The sequence below is a fragment of the Leucopleurus acutus genome, assembly GCF_964270905.1.
Source record: "Leucopleurus acutus genome assembly, chromosome: 1".
In the NCBI taxonomy this organism is placed as follows: Eukaryota; Metazoa; Chordata; class Mammalia; order Artiodactyla; family Delphinidae; genus Leucopleurus; species Leucopleurus acutus.
Window position 1 is genome coordinate 172896136 of NC_139142.1, and position 16493 is coordinate 172912628.

At 39.6% G+C, this 16493-nt stretch overlaps 1 protein-coding gene across 8 annotated transcripts in view; it reads right to left on the reverse strand.

Moving 5' to 3' along the window:
- The window catches only part of TJP1 (tight junction protein 1), a gene marked incomplete at its 5' end in the record, with an annotated part of 254955 nt that overhangs the window by 109336 nt on the left and 129126 nt on the right, over positions 1-16493 (reverse strand). For 6 of the 8 annotated variants that reach the window (XM_082851463.1, XM_082851462.1, XM_082851461.1 and 3 more), the window contains one exon: positions 6094-6246. The exons of the other annotated variants lie outside the window; for them this stretch is intronic. In XM_082851463.1, coding sequence (XP_082707589.1) covers positions 6094-6120 — 27 coding nt within the window. Of the gene's footprint in view, positions 1-6093; positions 6247-16493 lie in introns of those variants that run through there. 8 annotated transcript variants of the gene reach the window in all.

Consider the following 16493-nt stretch of genomic DNA (forward strand, 5'->3'; position numbering starts at 1 on the left):
AAGGAGTTGTAAGTATGTAAATAAATTCTAATTACTTTATAATTCTTAACCTTCTTCTCTATTTAGACGTTTACCAAATGCGTGAATGTATCCAGATTCAACTGAAACTTTTTTTTTTTAATTAACAAGGGAAAATGCAGAAACTCATGTGTTACAGTAAGCCCAGGCTCTAGATGGGATTCTACCACCTTCCCCAACCAAAAAAGCACAGCAGAGTGCTATGCTCTTATAAGATGACCTGAAGTGTGCTCATATTTAAGAATAAAAACTCAAATTCTTTGGATCTTAAAAATGAATTACACATTTCACAACAGATTATTACAATACAGGGCAGCTAAAACCTATAAGCCTTTAGAGGACAGGGATCCAAATCAAAGTGTGCTCAATAAATACTTGCTGAACTAACAAAAAGAATCTCATTACTGATAACCTCCTGAATTTTAGCATTATGTACTGAATTAAGAGATCATAAATTAAGTTTAATTCAGTTATCAAAAACTGTGTACAAACCCAAAAGGTTACTAGCAACAATTCGAAAGAGTGAAAATTCCTAAAATAACCAAGAAAAAAATGAACTTTCACTCTTTGGGAATGTACACTATTTTAAAAAAAACAAAAAAAATACTTCAGCAAATCAAAAAAAAATTTTTTAATCAAGCCAGGAATATGCTAATCTTATGTTCCTAATTAGCATCCCTGCAAAGTAATATTCATTCCAGTTTTCACCTCTCTTCTGGGCATGATAAACTAGAATGAGGTCACTCACCAATCAACTCACTTCCCAGCATTCTACCAGCATGAAAGAGTTAAGACTGTTCTAATATATACTGAAATGCACCTACAACACAAATTAAAACATACCTTTTGATCTATCCCAAAGTTAAGGGCTTTCTGTGATTCAGTATCAACACTACATATGTAACGGTATTTTGTGGTACGAATTTTGGAAACATTGGTTTCCTCATATTAAAACAGTACTCTGTGGGATAGTCGATCATTCAGAGTCCATTATTTTCACACATTTTTAGGATATAACATGAAATTCCCTACATATGAACTCATCGCATACTTCTCATTATTAAGAATGTATCTGTTTAGGAAGGCACAGAAATCAAGCACCTGGCTAACCCATAAAGAAGCAACCTGAAGCCACTCTTCTCTGCAATAAATAAATTAGGAAGCACTCTAGGTCAGCAGTAGCAAAAGGCCTATTTTTATTGCTGGCTTATATTAGAAATACTATACTGAAACAGACCAATTTTAGATTAAATTCAAAACTTGGTAAACTGTTCTAACGTGTCTCTTTCTACAAGATTAAAAGTTAAGCTAAGGAGGTTTTTCAAGATTGTCTTTCAAAATTCAGAGATACAAAGCAAGTTCTAGTCAAATATTTCAGAAATATCACACTAGACATAAACTATCTTTTAATCTTATTTAACATTTGATCAAAAACTCTACAAATAAAAAATAACTCTGCTTGTCCCATGGCTGGTCTCCAGCCCTACCACGCTCCATCAGTGCTCGATCCTGAGTGCGTGATTGGCACGGAGCCTGCAGTGAGCTGTGGCTGGGCGGCCAGGGACCAGTGGCACCACACGTGGATTTACAGCGGGACTCGTGGTCTTTCATTAGATTGAATTTTTATCATGTCAGAACTATGTCAATAAACAGAATTACACTTCCAATTTTGTCACCAAAATTATTATTTTTAATGACACTTTCCTTAGCAGCTTGGTAATCTGTCTTGTTTATACTCAGTTTTATTCTTAGAACTGTACTGAGTTTACATTTGGTCTCTAAATAGAGAAAAGATTAAAGAGCAAGTAAAAGTCAAAGCCAGTACATTGTTACCAGGATTGGAAAAAGAAAAAAGAAAAAAGCAGTGAAACTACTGTAATCTTTCTCCTTCAAACCAAACAGGAAACAGTACTATATATACTACATTACAGCTCTCAAAGCCACAGATTGGTTTTAACCTCATTATTTGTTGGTGTGGATGGCTGACCTCCACTATCACTCACTAGTGGGTAAGCACTGTAGATTTGAAAAGTACCTGTCTAATGGAGCTGTCCTAAAATGAACTTAAGAGTTATAAATGCAGTCAGGATTATCAACCAAGCACATAAATGACAGGTTTAACCACAAGCATCTACCATGTCAAACATACTAACATAAAAAATTAAGTCTTTACCTTAAATACTATAAAAATATTTCTAGTGAAAAACATTGTACAAATTTGGCAGGTAAAGAAAAATATTACTACAGTGAAGCCCAATAAACGCTGGCACACACAATTAGTGAATTCTCATAAAGCACAGTGAGTTTTTAATTTACCTTTAAAGCAGTATGAAGTGAATACCAATCACTAAGTACCAAAATTAAAACTACGTCATAACAGCCACTGAGGACACAATTCCTATCTATAAGGACTAATTTTGTAATTAGTTTTGTTCATTTAGCTTTATTCTACAGTTTTTAACTTTCAAATGTTAAGCTGTTAAGGAAAGTTCATTGTGCCTTATTTGATAACTATAAATCAATTCCTAAGAAGTGCTGTAAATAATTTCCATACTAAACTACATTATAATTTTAAAAATAATCAACCAGGCGAAAAAAATTCTGTTCCTGAGACAAAATGGAAACTTTTAAGCAGCAAAATCAAATAAGCATACAGTACAATGTTATATTTTATTGCTTCCTCTGAAGTGAAACAGCTTAAAAATCCAGAAGCCACTGTACTTGCTTCAGCCACTTTCTGTGATTCAACAAATGGAAATGTTCCCAATTATTCATATCATTTTCTTACATAACTAAACAATTCCTTGGTGAGACAGAGAACCGCCCTCAAATTCCTGTTTTCAACTTTTGAATCATTTCATATCAGGTACACTAGTTAATTCTGTTTGCAAATTCAGATGTATATCTGAACTTTTCCTTTATTACTTAAGTTAATATCATGCACTGAGAAGCCCTTTCCAATTTAAGTATTTATTTTTTAAAAGCATCCTATACTTTCTTCTAGTATTTTATGATTTATCTTCTTTGCACTTTTTCAAACATTTCATTTGGACTTTTTTTGGGGGAGGGGGGCCTAAAAATTTCTTTTTTTTTTTTTAAAGAGGATAACCAACAGTCCCAGCACTATTTATTGAATAATCCATCCTTTCTCCAGTAATCTTCCATGTTATTTTTATCATGCAGTCTCAATTCTCCCTCTTGCTGGCTAGGTGAATTTAGGCAAGTTACTTTATCTCTCTGTGTTTCAATCTCCTCATCCATAAACTGGGGAATAACAGTAGTACTCACTTCATATCGATACTGAGAACTACATCAGTTAATTCATGTTAAGCACTTAGAACAATAGCTGACACACATTAAATGCTGACGATCATAATCACTAAAACCTCATAAACACACAGATGTTTCTGGACTCTGTGATTCCAATGTCTATTCCTGAGCTAAAAGACTGCCTCAAATTACTTTGAATTTATAACACATTAGGTTTTCTAATAAAGTATTCTTTTTCCAAAAATTTCATGGCTATCATCCATTTATTTTATCAGATAAACTTTCTCATCAGTATGTCAAGTTTTCTACAATACTGCACTGGAATTCTATTTGGAATTGTGTTAACATTTATACACCAACTCTAGGAAATTTGGTATATTCTACAAGAGTCACTCTCCCCCAGTCAGAGAGTATATTTTCTCATCTCATTTACTGAGGTTTTATGTCCTTTAAAATTAGGTAAGTTACCAACAATAGTTATATTTATTCCTAGGTACAACCGTTTTGGAGAAAGATTTAGTGGCGTATATCAGAATTTTAAATGCACATACCCTTTGACCCAGAAATTCCACTTTTAAGAATATGACATACAGTAATACTATATAAATGCAGATATATAAATATAAGGCTACTTATTACAATAAAATCCTGGAAACAAATTAAATGTCTATCAGTAAGGCAATAATGACCTGCAGCATATTCATGGGATGGAAGAATATTCAACCATTACAAAGAATATAGAAGCAAAGGTACTGGTTTCGAGAAGAGTTCTACAAACTATTATGCTAAAAGCAATAAAAGCAAGCTACAAAATTAATGTCTTCACTTTTTAACTGGGAAGTGGAGGAAACAAAAATATACATACAGTATTGAGTACACAGCCTGGTTCTTATTAAGCATTTTAATCACCTTACAAAATTAAACGTGACTTGGTTGGTTGAATACTATTTCATTTCATCTATCTTTTACAGCCTGCCTTGCTCTACATAAGATTTAATGGTGGCTCCATAACACAGCATTTCAGAAAAGTAAGCTTCAACTGATCTTCTACTCATAAATATTTAAGAATGCAAACGTCCCTAAAATGTAGTGTTTAACTAGGGATATTTTTCAATATGCCATAAAATCTCAACACCATGATTCAGGAGAAAATGTACGACTCCTTCTAAATCATCATTTTACCATGGCAATCTATTGAAAACTTACTTCTCTCCATACATGAAATAACCTTTTTAGAGTGTGTGGTCTTGTATATTAAGTGCCAGAGATCACAGTGCAGGAAACACAGTGACATGCTCTGTAATACGGCAACAAAGCCTTTCCTCCCAAGAAAAGTAAATAATGAAAGCTTATTTTAAAATCATGCAAAATTCTGCCTTTTATTCTAAATCTTTAGATTGTGCTGAATCAGTGTACGGTCAAAAAGGTACACATGAAAGTTTTCTTGTACACATGCAAGTTTTCTTAAAGAGAGAACACTGAATTCCTTAGAAGAATTTATTCACTACTAAATGTATCCGCTAACTTCTGCCAGCCAGAAAACAAGGTCTTGAGATCAGAAACTCCAGGGCCTTATTATACTTGGTCCGAGATACTATGAATAAACATTTCAAACAGAAAAACAAACAAAAAAAATCAAACCAGTACCTGCGTAAGCACTTTGATACTGTTTGAAGCAATGAATTGATTTTTAAGGGAGAAGATTTTTACTCTTCACATTTCTGTATTCCCGCAATCGTTTAAAAGAGCAGGTACTATTTTATGGTGAAAAAGGTTAAAATGTACAAAAGGAGAGGAGAATATTAACTGATTTTTAAGAACTTCAGGGAACTTCCTTGGTGGTTCAGTGGTTAAGAATCTGCCTACCAATGCAGGGGACACGGGTTTGAGCCCTGGTCCGGGAAGATCCCACATGCCGCGAGGCAATTAAGCCCGTGGGTCACAACTACTGAGCCTGCGCTCTAGAGCCTGCAAGCCACAACTACTGAGCCCACGTGCCTAGAGCCTGTGCTCCCTAACCAGAGAATCCACCGCAATGAGAAGCCCGCGCACCGCAACAAAGACCCAATGCAGTCAAAAATTTAAAGAAATAAATAAATGTATTTAAAAAAAAAGAACTTCAGCTTTTTGATGTCATATACGAATTGGTTTGAAAGCACTGAGAAAATGGCATAATACTTCAAAGCACATGGAAAAATTGATAGGAAAAAGTGTTACTTTTTTGAGGAAACCACACGTCTTTGCCAATTTTTATTGTTTAGAGTTCATCTAATTGTCCATTTTTAAGGTTATTTTGTGGTACTTCTGAAAGTTTAATTCAAACTAAACTATTAAAAACTGTTAAGAGATTAGTTTTTTCAATGTTTCCGTAAGTAAATAAAACAGAGTTAAAACAACAAAAATCCAGTCTACTCCACACGGGCTGAGTGTTTGCCGTCCCAATGTCTTGTCGCGGGCGCGCGCATACCAGCGACAGTGACATCAGATCGAAACCACACGGTTTCGCCAGGGACCAACCACTCCCGCAAAGACAGCAGCCGCCGCCCACCGGGGTGGCTCCGGCCCGACCTCCGCTCCCCGCGCCCGGCTTCCCGGCGGGACCTGTTGCGCGTTCCCGCCCGCCCTGCTCCCTCCCCGAGCAGGCATGAGCCGGGGACTGCCAGCGACGCCGCCGCGATGCACCTGCCTGGGCCCCAGCCGTCCCCACCCCCGGCCAGCCGCCCGCTCCTCGGGCCCCGGCCCGGCAGCCAGCCCGCGGGAGGAGGGAGACGGGCCCCCGGCGGGACGGGCCCCCGAAGCGCTCACCTTGGCGGCCGCGGCCCTGGCGGACATCTTGTCTCTCCGGTGCCACAAGACGCTCCTCGGACCCGAGACTCCTCGCCGCCAGTCACCGGCTCCTCACGCAGCTGCCCAGATAAACATCTCCCGGGAGCGAGCGGGGCGGGGGCGCCGGAGAGGCCCGGCCCACGGGGAGGGGACTCAACTAGGACAAAAGTCCGCGCCGCGCCAGCCCCGCCCGGGGCTCCCCGCGGGGCGCGCCCGGCCGGCACCTCCCTCCGAGCGCGGCGGCCGCAGCCCCGCCACCGGCACGGGCCCGCCCGCTCAACGCGCGGCAGCACCGAGCCCTCCGCGGCCCGCCCGCCGGCTCCCTGCGAGCCGCTTCCGCATGTAACTTCCCAGGAACGAGCCGCAACGACGGGACGTGGCGTCGGCGGGCTGAGCCGGCGCCGGCAACCACGGACGGCCACGCAAACCTGCCAACCCGACCCGGCCCACTGAGCATGCCCGGTCGGGGGGCGGGGCCAGGGCAAGGGCAGGGCCAAGCGCGGGAGGCGGGGCCGAGGCGGGGGCGGGGCCACGAGGGCGAGGGGCGAGCGGCTGGTCAGCTTCCTGTCCGGACGCGACCCCTGTTGCGGAAGGAAAAGCCCAGTTTCCGAAGTAGCTTGGAGACGGAGTTTCCTGTTTGTTCGCATCACGGGTCCGGCGGAAAGCGGCCCCCAGGAGCGAGCCTCCGTGTATCCAGCCTTTGCGACTTGAACAGAAACACACCTGGCCGCGGCCCCTGCCGCTCGCCTGCCTAGGCCTCGCTGTGAAGTGCGTCCTGGCTGTCGTTGTGGACGGATCGACTGCCCCGCGGACACTGGTCACGGGCACCAGGGGGCTCACGCACACGAGGCCTCGATATAGACCCAACACCCCCTTCTGCAGCCAGTACAGACAGGGATCCCAAAAGCATATTTTTGGCATAAAAAATGTTGAAATTCTTAGTGGCGAGAGAAGGGGAGGCGCCCAGCAGAAAAGGCTGCGAGGACGTTCGGTCCACGGTCCGGCTGATCAGCCCGCAGTGCAAACGCCCTCGCTAGACACCAAGGAGTATTTAAGAAACCTTTCCCGCCCTCATTATTCTACACTCTGTAAAATGTAAAGCTCTTCACAAATGTCAGGAATTCTTAGTAACATTAAATGGTAAGCTCCTTAAAAGTACCTAGTATAGTGCCATAAAAGGTACACGAGAAACAGAAAAAAGCAGAAACATCAGGTTTTAAACGATGGTTTTCTCTAGAATTCAAACTGTATGAAGAGACCTAATTTACCGTAACCAAGAAATATCTGTATATCATACATAAATATCAATTAAAATTTCAAAGTAAAATACCATACATTTTGCAACCTGAAGCTATGGAACTAGAAAAAACATTCTGCAAATCAAACCCTTATTCTTTCCTTTTTTTTCCCCATGCACAGAAATGGTTACAGTCTCTTTTGTTTTAAAGTCATGTTGGATGTGACTTTTGTTTTTGGACAAAGTATTATTTATTCTTTTAGGAACTGTAATTAAAATTTCCTTATGAACAAATGCTATTTTTTTTAAATTGTGGTGATATTTTTTTATTTGAAAAGGTGGCTGTGGAAGACCTTCCACATTATCTTTATTAGTCGTCCCATTTAATAAGATGTGCAATCAGCATGACCTGCCTAGAACTAGACATCGTACCTTTAACAGACCTAAACCTAGAAATGTTATCTACAAATGCACTGAGACCTTTCCTCTTTCCTCATTTGTCACTCTTCATCAAGCCTACCGTATATAAGTTAAATGCTAGATTACATAATGATCTGTCAAAGATCTAATACATCTGATGGCAATTTTAGTTTATTTTCCTTTTGGCATGGTTTTAAAAATAATGAAATCAAGCAAGAAATTTAACCTTGAGAATACTATGCTTTAAAAATTACATTGATAAAAATATTTCAATGAATAATAGTATACTTTAAATTTTTTTCAATGGTAGTTATAATATCTAAATTAAGCTGTACGAATGGGAGAAAATATCTGCAAATGAAGCAACTGACAAAGGATCAATCTCTAAAATTTACAAGCAGCTCATGCAGCTCAATATCAAAAAACCAAACAACCCAATCCAAAAATGGGCAGAAGACCTAAATAGACATTTCTCCAAAGAAGACTTACAGATTGCCAACAAACACATGAAAGGATGCTCAACATCACTAATCATCAGAGAAATGCAAATCCAAACTACAATGAGGTATCACCTCACACCAGTCAGAATGGCCATCATCAAAAAATCTGCAAACAATAAATGCTGGAGAGGGTGTGGAGAAAAAGGAACCCTCTTGCACTGTTGGTGGGAATGTAAATTAATACAGCCACTATGGAGAACAGTACGGAGGTTCTTTAAAAAACTAAAAATAGAACTACCATATGACCCAGCAATCCCACTACTGGGCATATACCCTGAGAAAACCATAATTCAAAGAGTCATGTACCGCAATGTTCATTGCAGCTCTATTTACAATAGCCAGGACATGGAAGCAACCTAAGTGTCCATCGACAGATGAATGGATAAATAAGATGTGGCACATATATACAATGGAATATTACTCAGCCATAAAAAGAAACAAAATTGAGTTATTTGTAGTGAGGTGGATGGACCTAGAGTCTGTCATACAGAGTGAAGTAAGTCAGAAAGAGAAAAACAAATACCGGATGCTAACACATATATATGGAATCTTAAAAAAAAAAAAAAAAAAAAAAAAACGGTTCTGAAGAACCTAGGGGTAGGACAGGAATAAAGACGCAGATGTAGAGAATGGCCTTGGGAACACGGGAAGGGGGAAGGGTAAGCTGGGACGAAGTGAGAGAGTGGCATGGACATATATACACTACCAAATGTGGAATAGATAGCTAGTGGGAAGCAGCCACAAAGTACAGAGAGATCAGCTCGGTGCTTTGTGACCACCTAGAGGGGTGGGATAGGGAGGATGGCAGGGAGATGCAAGAGGAAGGAGATAATGGGGATACATGTGTATGTATAGCTGACTCACTCTGTTATAAAGCAGAAACTAACACACCATTGTAAAGCAATTATACTCCTATAAAGATGTTAAAAAATTAATTAAGCTGTACAATTTTTTTTTAATGTATCTCCTTTTCTCTAAAGAATCAAGAGAAAGTTTTTGTCATTTGTAAAAATAAAGGTAAAAGTTAGTTGTCAAGAATTAAAAGCACATATCCATTCCTACAGTTTATTTCCGGGGAGATGGTTTGATAAGAAGTGGAAAGCATAAAGCATAATCTCAGATAGTTGCCCCTTTAACAATGAAGAGTTTATCCTTTCAACATCAAAAAAAGGTTCACATTATACCACAACTTTAATGCCTACATATGGATGTGATTATAGCTCCTCTAGATCAATTATATGGGAAGAAATACAAGCAAATTTGAGATTCTCATTTAGAATTACAATAAAGTTTAACCAAGAATCTCTTTCGCTAGCACAGACTATTTCTGATCATCTAATGCAAACTGAACAGGAAACTAAAAAACCACAACACTTTCAAAGACAACTTCCTGTGGGACTTTTGGTGTCTGTGGCTCAGAATGAAAAAACAGCATGTATGCGAAATCTTTATAAATCTTAGAACCATTTATTAAAACAGCTTTGACCAAATGAACAACTATAACCACACCCACATTTTACATATGTATATTTATCTTTCTGTTACCAAAAAAATCCTTAGAAAAACATAGCTATTTTTAGTATGAGCTGTGAATTTACACATGAACTATAAAGGGGAAGTATGGCACTGTGGCAGAAAGTGAGACAGTCTTGATAATGTCACAAAAGAGACATATATACAAAATACTGGAATTAGGAGAACTTTATCAGAGCACTGTAACAACAAAATAAAATAAGTAATCCTAATCTCACTCTTATGCCATATTTTTAAACATTCTATAAACTGCTTCCAAGTTTTCCTCTGCCGATAAGAGTCATATAACACTGTTAAATAGGAAAAAGTTTTTTAAGGCTCATAAAGTTTCTAGATTTCAAAGACCAGTAAAATTTCACAAAAACAAAAGAAACAAAAAAACCCACTTTAGGGGAACAATACAGAATGACCAACTTTTAATCTTATTTTATTTTGCAAAGTAAAGAACATTTAAAAACAAACATTATGAACTGTACACACTTAAAGATGTTTAAAATGGTACATTTTATATAGATTTTTGCCAGAATAAAAAAAATACCAAAAGAATGCTACTTATTACCAACATCATTTCGTTTTTTTAAAGAACGTAGAAACACTAAAAACAAGTCATTTTTTATTCAGTTCAAAATAAAGAACAGTCCTTCCTAAGAGTTCCTCCTAAGGAAGAGTGGCGCCATCCTTCCTCTGACCATGGCAAGGTAGAGCTTTCTCTTTTTAGGGTCGTGAATGTCACACAACCAGGCTGACTAGAAAGTTCATAATTCCGTGGAATCCATGACTCCAGCTGGACTGGAGGGAGCAGTCTGCCCCTCCTTCACAGCTCCTGTTTCCCACTTCTACACTCTCCTAATGACCCCTCAGAGACCTCCTCCCCAGCCCAAGCAGATAATCCATAGAGAAAACAGAAATTGAGGAATGGAAACTCCCTTCCCTTCCTGCCAAATATGACACACCTATCCTAACATTGGCTTTTCTTCTCTTTCCCTCCCCCCTGGGCAGGGAATCCCATCTGGGGGCCTGGCCCTATCAGCCAAGTTCTCTGGCCATCATCTTTGTCCTCTCTCAGCTAAAGGATTCTACCTCTCAGAATTCAAGCTTCTCCTAGTTTCTCCCGTCTTAAAAACGGAGGGAAAAAACAAAAACAAAAGCCCCTGACTCCACCCAGGCTACCTTCAAAGGTGTGCCAGCAGTGCAGCTGTACAACCCGGCGCTCAGAAGCCTCTGCACTTGGGGTTTAATGCTCTGAATCTGAATGATTTTCGCTTTGGATTTGTATTTTGTAAGTGAAGGTGGATAGAGCGCACGCTGGGGTCCTGTGGTCTCAGCTCAAACTGGTCCTGGCTCCTGTGGCCTCTGGGGCGGGGCTCCAGGCTGCCTGCTCCCAGGACTCCTGAAGACTGGCCTGTTCCTCCCTCCCTGACAGGGATGGGCGAGGGCTGGGTACCACAGCATCCTGGGTGGGGCAAGAGTCCAGACAGGCAGTGCTGTTTCCCACCTTGGTAGGGGGAGCCTCTCTCTCAGCTCCCACTCGGGTACCAAGCCTTCGCGGCCTGGAGGTTTAAGGATCCCTGGTGGTTGCCGTCTGCTGTGGGCTGCAACAGCAGGCCAGGAGCTCAATCCCCCCAGACCCTGTGCCCAGCTAGGGCATCTTGGTCAGGCAGCTTGTGAGAAGGGGGTTCTGCTAGGCCCAGCAGGCAAGTGGGACCCCCAGGGCCTTGGAGGGTCTTCTGGTTGTGATTATCCCAGGCCCAGGGGTGCTCCCCCTGCCTGTGGGTCTCTGCTTGGGAGTGGGGTCCTCTCTCCTCCCAACCTTTCTGAGTTTGCTTGTGCTTGTCTCTTCTGGCTGGCTTGAGGGACAACTCCAGGGAAAAGCCATGAAATATCAATTGTATAATTCAACTAATTCCTCATACGAGTTAAATGTTCTGATCTTTGCATTTAAAACTAGCCTGAGGGCTTTCCTGGTGGCGCAGTGGTTGAGAGTCCGCCTGCGGATGCAGGGGACGTGGGTTCGTGCCCCAGTCCAGGAGGATCACACATGCCGTGGAGCGGCTGGGCCCGTGAGCCATGGCCGCTGAGCCTGCGCGTCCGGAGCCTGTGCTCCGCAACGGTAGAGGCCACAGCAGTGAGAGGCCCGCGTACCGCAAAAAAAAAAAAAAAAAAAAAAACTAGCCTGATACAAAAACAAATGGAAAAATTATATGTACTGTTAATGACACTTTTTTCTGCTTTTTGAGCAAAGGGTTCCACATTTTCATTCTGCACTGGATCCCACAAGTGGCACAGGCAGCTTCGAGTCCAGCCCCTCTAGACAGTGTTCTACCGGTTCATGATGAGCTTCCCGAGAGTTCTCTCACCTCTGGGTCTCTCTGTTGTCAATGCCTGCCCTGGGCTCTTGGCATTCTTTCTTTTCCCCCTTAATTTCACAACTAATACAGGGGTACATTCCTTCTGTAAAAGACTCAAGCAATAGGTATTTTTTAAAAGTCCAACTGGCCTACATCCCCCATTTCCACTACCCAGGAATACTGGTATTTAAATCTAACTAGAGAGTGATATCCAAATGGCCTTTTTTTTTTTCGGTACGCGGGCCTCTCACTGTTGTGGCCTCTCCCATTGCGGAGCACAGGCTCCGGACGCGCAGGCTCAGCGGCCATGGCTCACGGGCCCAGCCGCTCCGCGGCATCTGGGATCTTCCTGGACCGGGGCCAAACCCGTGTCCCCTGCATCGGCAAGCGGACTCTCAACCACTGCGCCACCAGGAAAGACCCAAATGGCTTTTTTTGATTGAAGTATATGCTTATTTAAAATAAAAATGCTAAGCTGATACTGTTGACTTGCCAACCAAGAATATTAGATCAACCTATCCTGTTTCCCCCACCCATATGAACGCTTGATATTAATCTTATACATTTTTGCCTGTCTGGCAGACAAAAACAGTATATTACTTGACATTTATTCATTTACCCCCTTTTTTCTGTTAGGTTATTTATCTTACTGCTTTGTTGAAGTTCTCTAAGGATCCCTTTGTATTTAATGCATTCTAAGACTTTTTAGTCTGCTGCCTGTGTGTGTGAGTGTGTATGTGTATACGAAATAAAATTTCTTTTGGAATAATTTTAGCTTTACAGAAGAGTTGAAAAGATAGTACAAAGACTTCCTTTATACTTTTCACCCAGGTTCCCCTAATGTCAACATTTTATATAACTATGGTAGATTTGTTAAAAACCAAAAAAATTAACAATGTTACAACATTATTAACAGAAGTACATCAAGTTCTGCCCGTTTTCTCTCTTTAATTTCTCTGATATTCTTCCAATTTTGCCAAGCCTCCTCCTTTCCAAATCTTATGAAAACTATTTTGGCCATGTCCATTTTGAGCCTCTAGAATTTCTTAAGTTCAAGTCTGTGAACATGACTATGAATGAGGCAGAGGGTAAATTAAAAAGTCACAGAGGGGCTTCCCTGGTGGCGCAGTGGTTGAGAGTCTGCTTGCCAATGCAGGGGACACGGGTTCGTGCCCCGGTCCGGGAAGATCCCACATGCCACGGAGCGGCTGGGCCTGTGCGTCCGGAGCCTGTGCTCCGCAACGGGAGAGGCCACAACAGTGAGAGGCCTGCGTACTGCAAAAAAAAAAAATCACAAAGGACAACACTCAGGGCACACCTGGAGTTTCATGGTTCTTATTATACTCAAGGAATTTATTTTCTCAGACTCATCATTGTAAAAGAACTTCTGTGAGATATTTTCTCAGCCTCAAACAATAAATGGAGATCAGAAGAAATCTTTCTATCCCACTTTAGTTTGGCATCTGTCTTTCCCAGATGGCAGGGAGTACCAAACTCATTGGATTAAAAAAAAACAACCAGATATATTCCTTAACAGAAGCTAAACAGTCTGGTCTCCCAAAGTACAATGTTTGGATTTTGTTTACAGTTTATGCATGTGTAAAACCTTTATAATAGTAGTCTTTTAAAACAAATAATAAACATAAAATGTAGAAAAGTTAGTGGAACTCCACTGAAAAAGAGGTAAATATATTTTTATATTTAACATAATTTTAAAAGGGAGTAAAATATATACATATATTTGCAAAATAAACAAATAAAAGGAATTGCCTTTAGAGGAGGGAGAGACATCAATAATCTGAGACTTTTCTAGACAGACTCGATATTATAGTTTTGACTTTGGAAACAAAAATGTTTTGCATATTTTTAAAAAAATGAAATCAAGAAGAAAAAAGGCATCTGTAAATACTGGGGTGAGAAAATAAACACTACTTTCGTGCCCTAACCATACAAAGAAAAGAACTGTTCCCAATGACTTGTCCAAAGTGCTTTGACTGTATTCTCAGTGGAATATCTTCTAAGGAAAAGGGCACTGCAGAGAAATCTTAAATTTCATCCAGTAGTCTGTTAGTAATAATATCAACATTATTATTTTGAAACTTTTATCTACGTGTGTGTGCACATTAATATAAAACTGACATACTCATTAGTGTATTAACTAATATATAGTAATTAGCTGTTTTATATATGTATTAATACATTAGTATATTTAATATTTATTAGTATTATTAACATACAATAATTTACAATATTAGCATTATCACATTATGTGTATAACAGTTTCAAAGTTAAATGTAAATATACAAAAGTTTCAAAGTAATAATGTTAATATTATTAGCATTAGTATATGCTAGTAATGCTAAATTATAATATATGTTTTCACACTAGTTATATATTAGTTAATATATCAATATATATTAGTGTATGTTAACACAGTTAGGAACCAAAATTTTCCACTGAAAAGACAAAAAAGCATAAAATTGAAGAAGTTAAATAAAAATTTTGCAATTCTAATTTAAGTTAAAAACTCAGTATAACAACTTTAAAAATATACTTAAGAGAAAAAGAAACATATATATGTATCTATATGTTCCAGGACCCTTGGAGATACCAAAATTCGAGGATGCTCAAGTCCCTTATGTAGTATTTGCATATAACCTATGCACATCTTCCCATACACTTGAAACCATCTCCAGATTACTTATAATACCTAATACAATGTAACTGCTATGTAAATAGTTGCCAGTGTGCAGCAAATTCAAGTTTTGCTTTTTGGAAATTTCTGGAATTTTTTTTCCGAATATTTTCAATCTGCAGTTTGTTGAATCCATAGGTGCAGAGTCCACAGATACAGAGGGCTGACTATATATATATATATATACACACATATATATATGTTTCCCAGCTCTTGCCATCGAAAGGACTAGAAATAATAAAAACTCAATAGCATTGAGCCCAACCAGTGCCCATACTGTAATCTCCAGCCAGGAATGGCTGATTACAGGTCTGGAGCAAGAAACATACAAGATAATCCTGGGATATACTGTGCCAGAAAGCAAGGAAATTCTCAAAGAATAATGGATCAAAAGGTGAAAGAAGCGACCAAGTAGCTTCCACTGGCCAAAGATGAAACAATTTGAGCCTCAAAAAAAAAAAAATGCGATTGAAACACACTGAATATTTAAAACCCATGAATTCATAATACAAGCATACCTCGTGTTATTATACTTTGCAGGTATTACATTTTTTTATAAATTGAAGGTCTGTGGCAACCCTGCATTGAAGGTCTGTGGCAACCCTCCATTGTCAGATGGTTAGCATTTTTTATCAATCAAGCATTTTTTAATTAAAGTATGCACATTCTTTTTTCAGACATAATGTTATTATTGCACATTAACAGACTACAGTATAGTGCAAACATAATTTTTACATGCATTGGGAAATCAAAAAAATTCATTTGACTTGCTCTAGTGTGATACTTGCTTTATTGCAGTGGTCTGGATTAGAACCTGCCATATCTCTGAGGTCTAGCTGTAATATCAAAAAAGAGAGTAAATAAGCAAGAGAGGCCCCCAAACAACTACGTATTGAGTAGCTCTAGCTATAACTCAGGTACCAACTCCTTATTCTCTAAGCTGTCAATTAAAAGGAAAGAATATATATTCTGTCTGAATATTATTGCAGATAACCAAATGACTCTAACTGATGAGGGAAAGTTCCTTATGAAAGAAACTCCACCTAATAAATCTGGAAGGAATGACGGAATTCGGAAATCATCGTCTTGTAACACTGAAATAACAGATTCGGGTACTGATCATCAAAGGATCAACCCACCCATCAGTGTTATAGCATTATTGAAAGCAAGACAAGCCAACACTGATGCCTCTGTGTGATGCGACTGGAAGCACACAACCCTCTCTACAAAGGACACCTGCCCCAAGAGTGGCACCTGAATGAAATTCACCTATAGGGAGACTTCCACAAACAGAAATACAAGAGCTGGAGATGCACCTTAAGTGACTCCACGAGGAAGCAGACAGACAAACGCAGAATGTGGGAGGTTCTATATACTATATAGAACTATACTATACTATTCCTATAGTATATAGGAAAACTCAGCCAGTTTTCAAAACAAATTAATAGGAAAAAAGAAAAGAAAAGAAAGTTGGGACTGCTATGGACCTTATGTGGATGGAATCCTTTTCAAATCTACCTATTGTAAAAAGACATTTTTGAGACAATTGGGGAAATTTAATTATGGACTAAGTGCTAGATGATACCAAGATATGATCATGGCATGTGGCCACATAAGTAAGGTATCCTTTTTGAGGAGATGCGTAT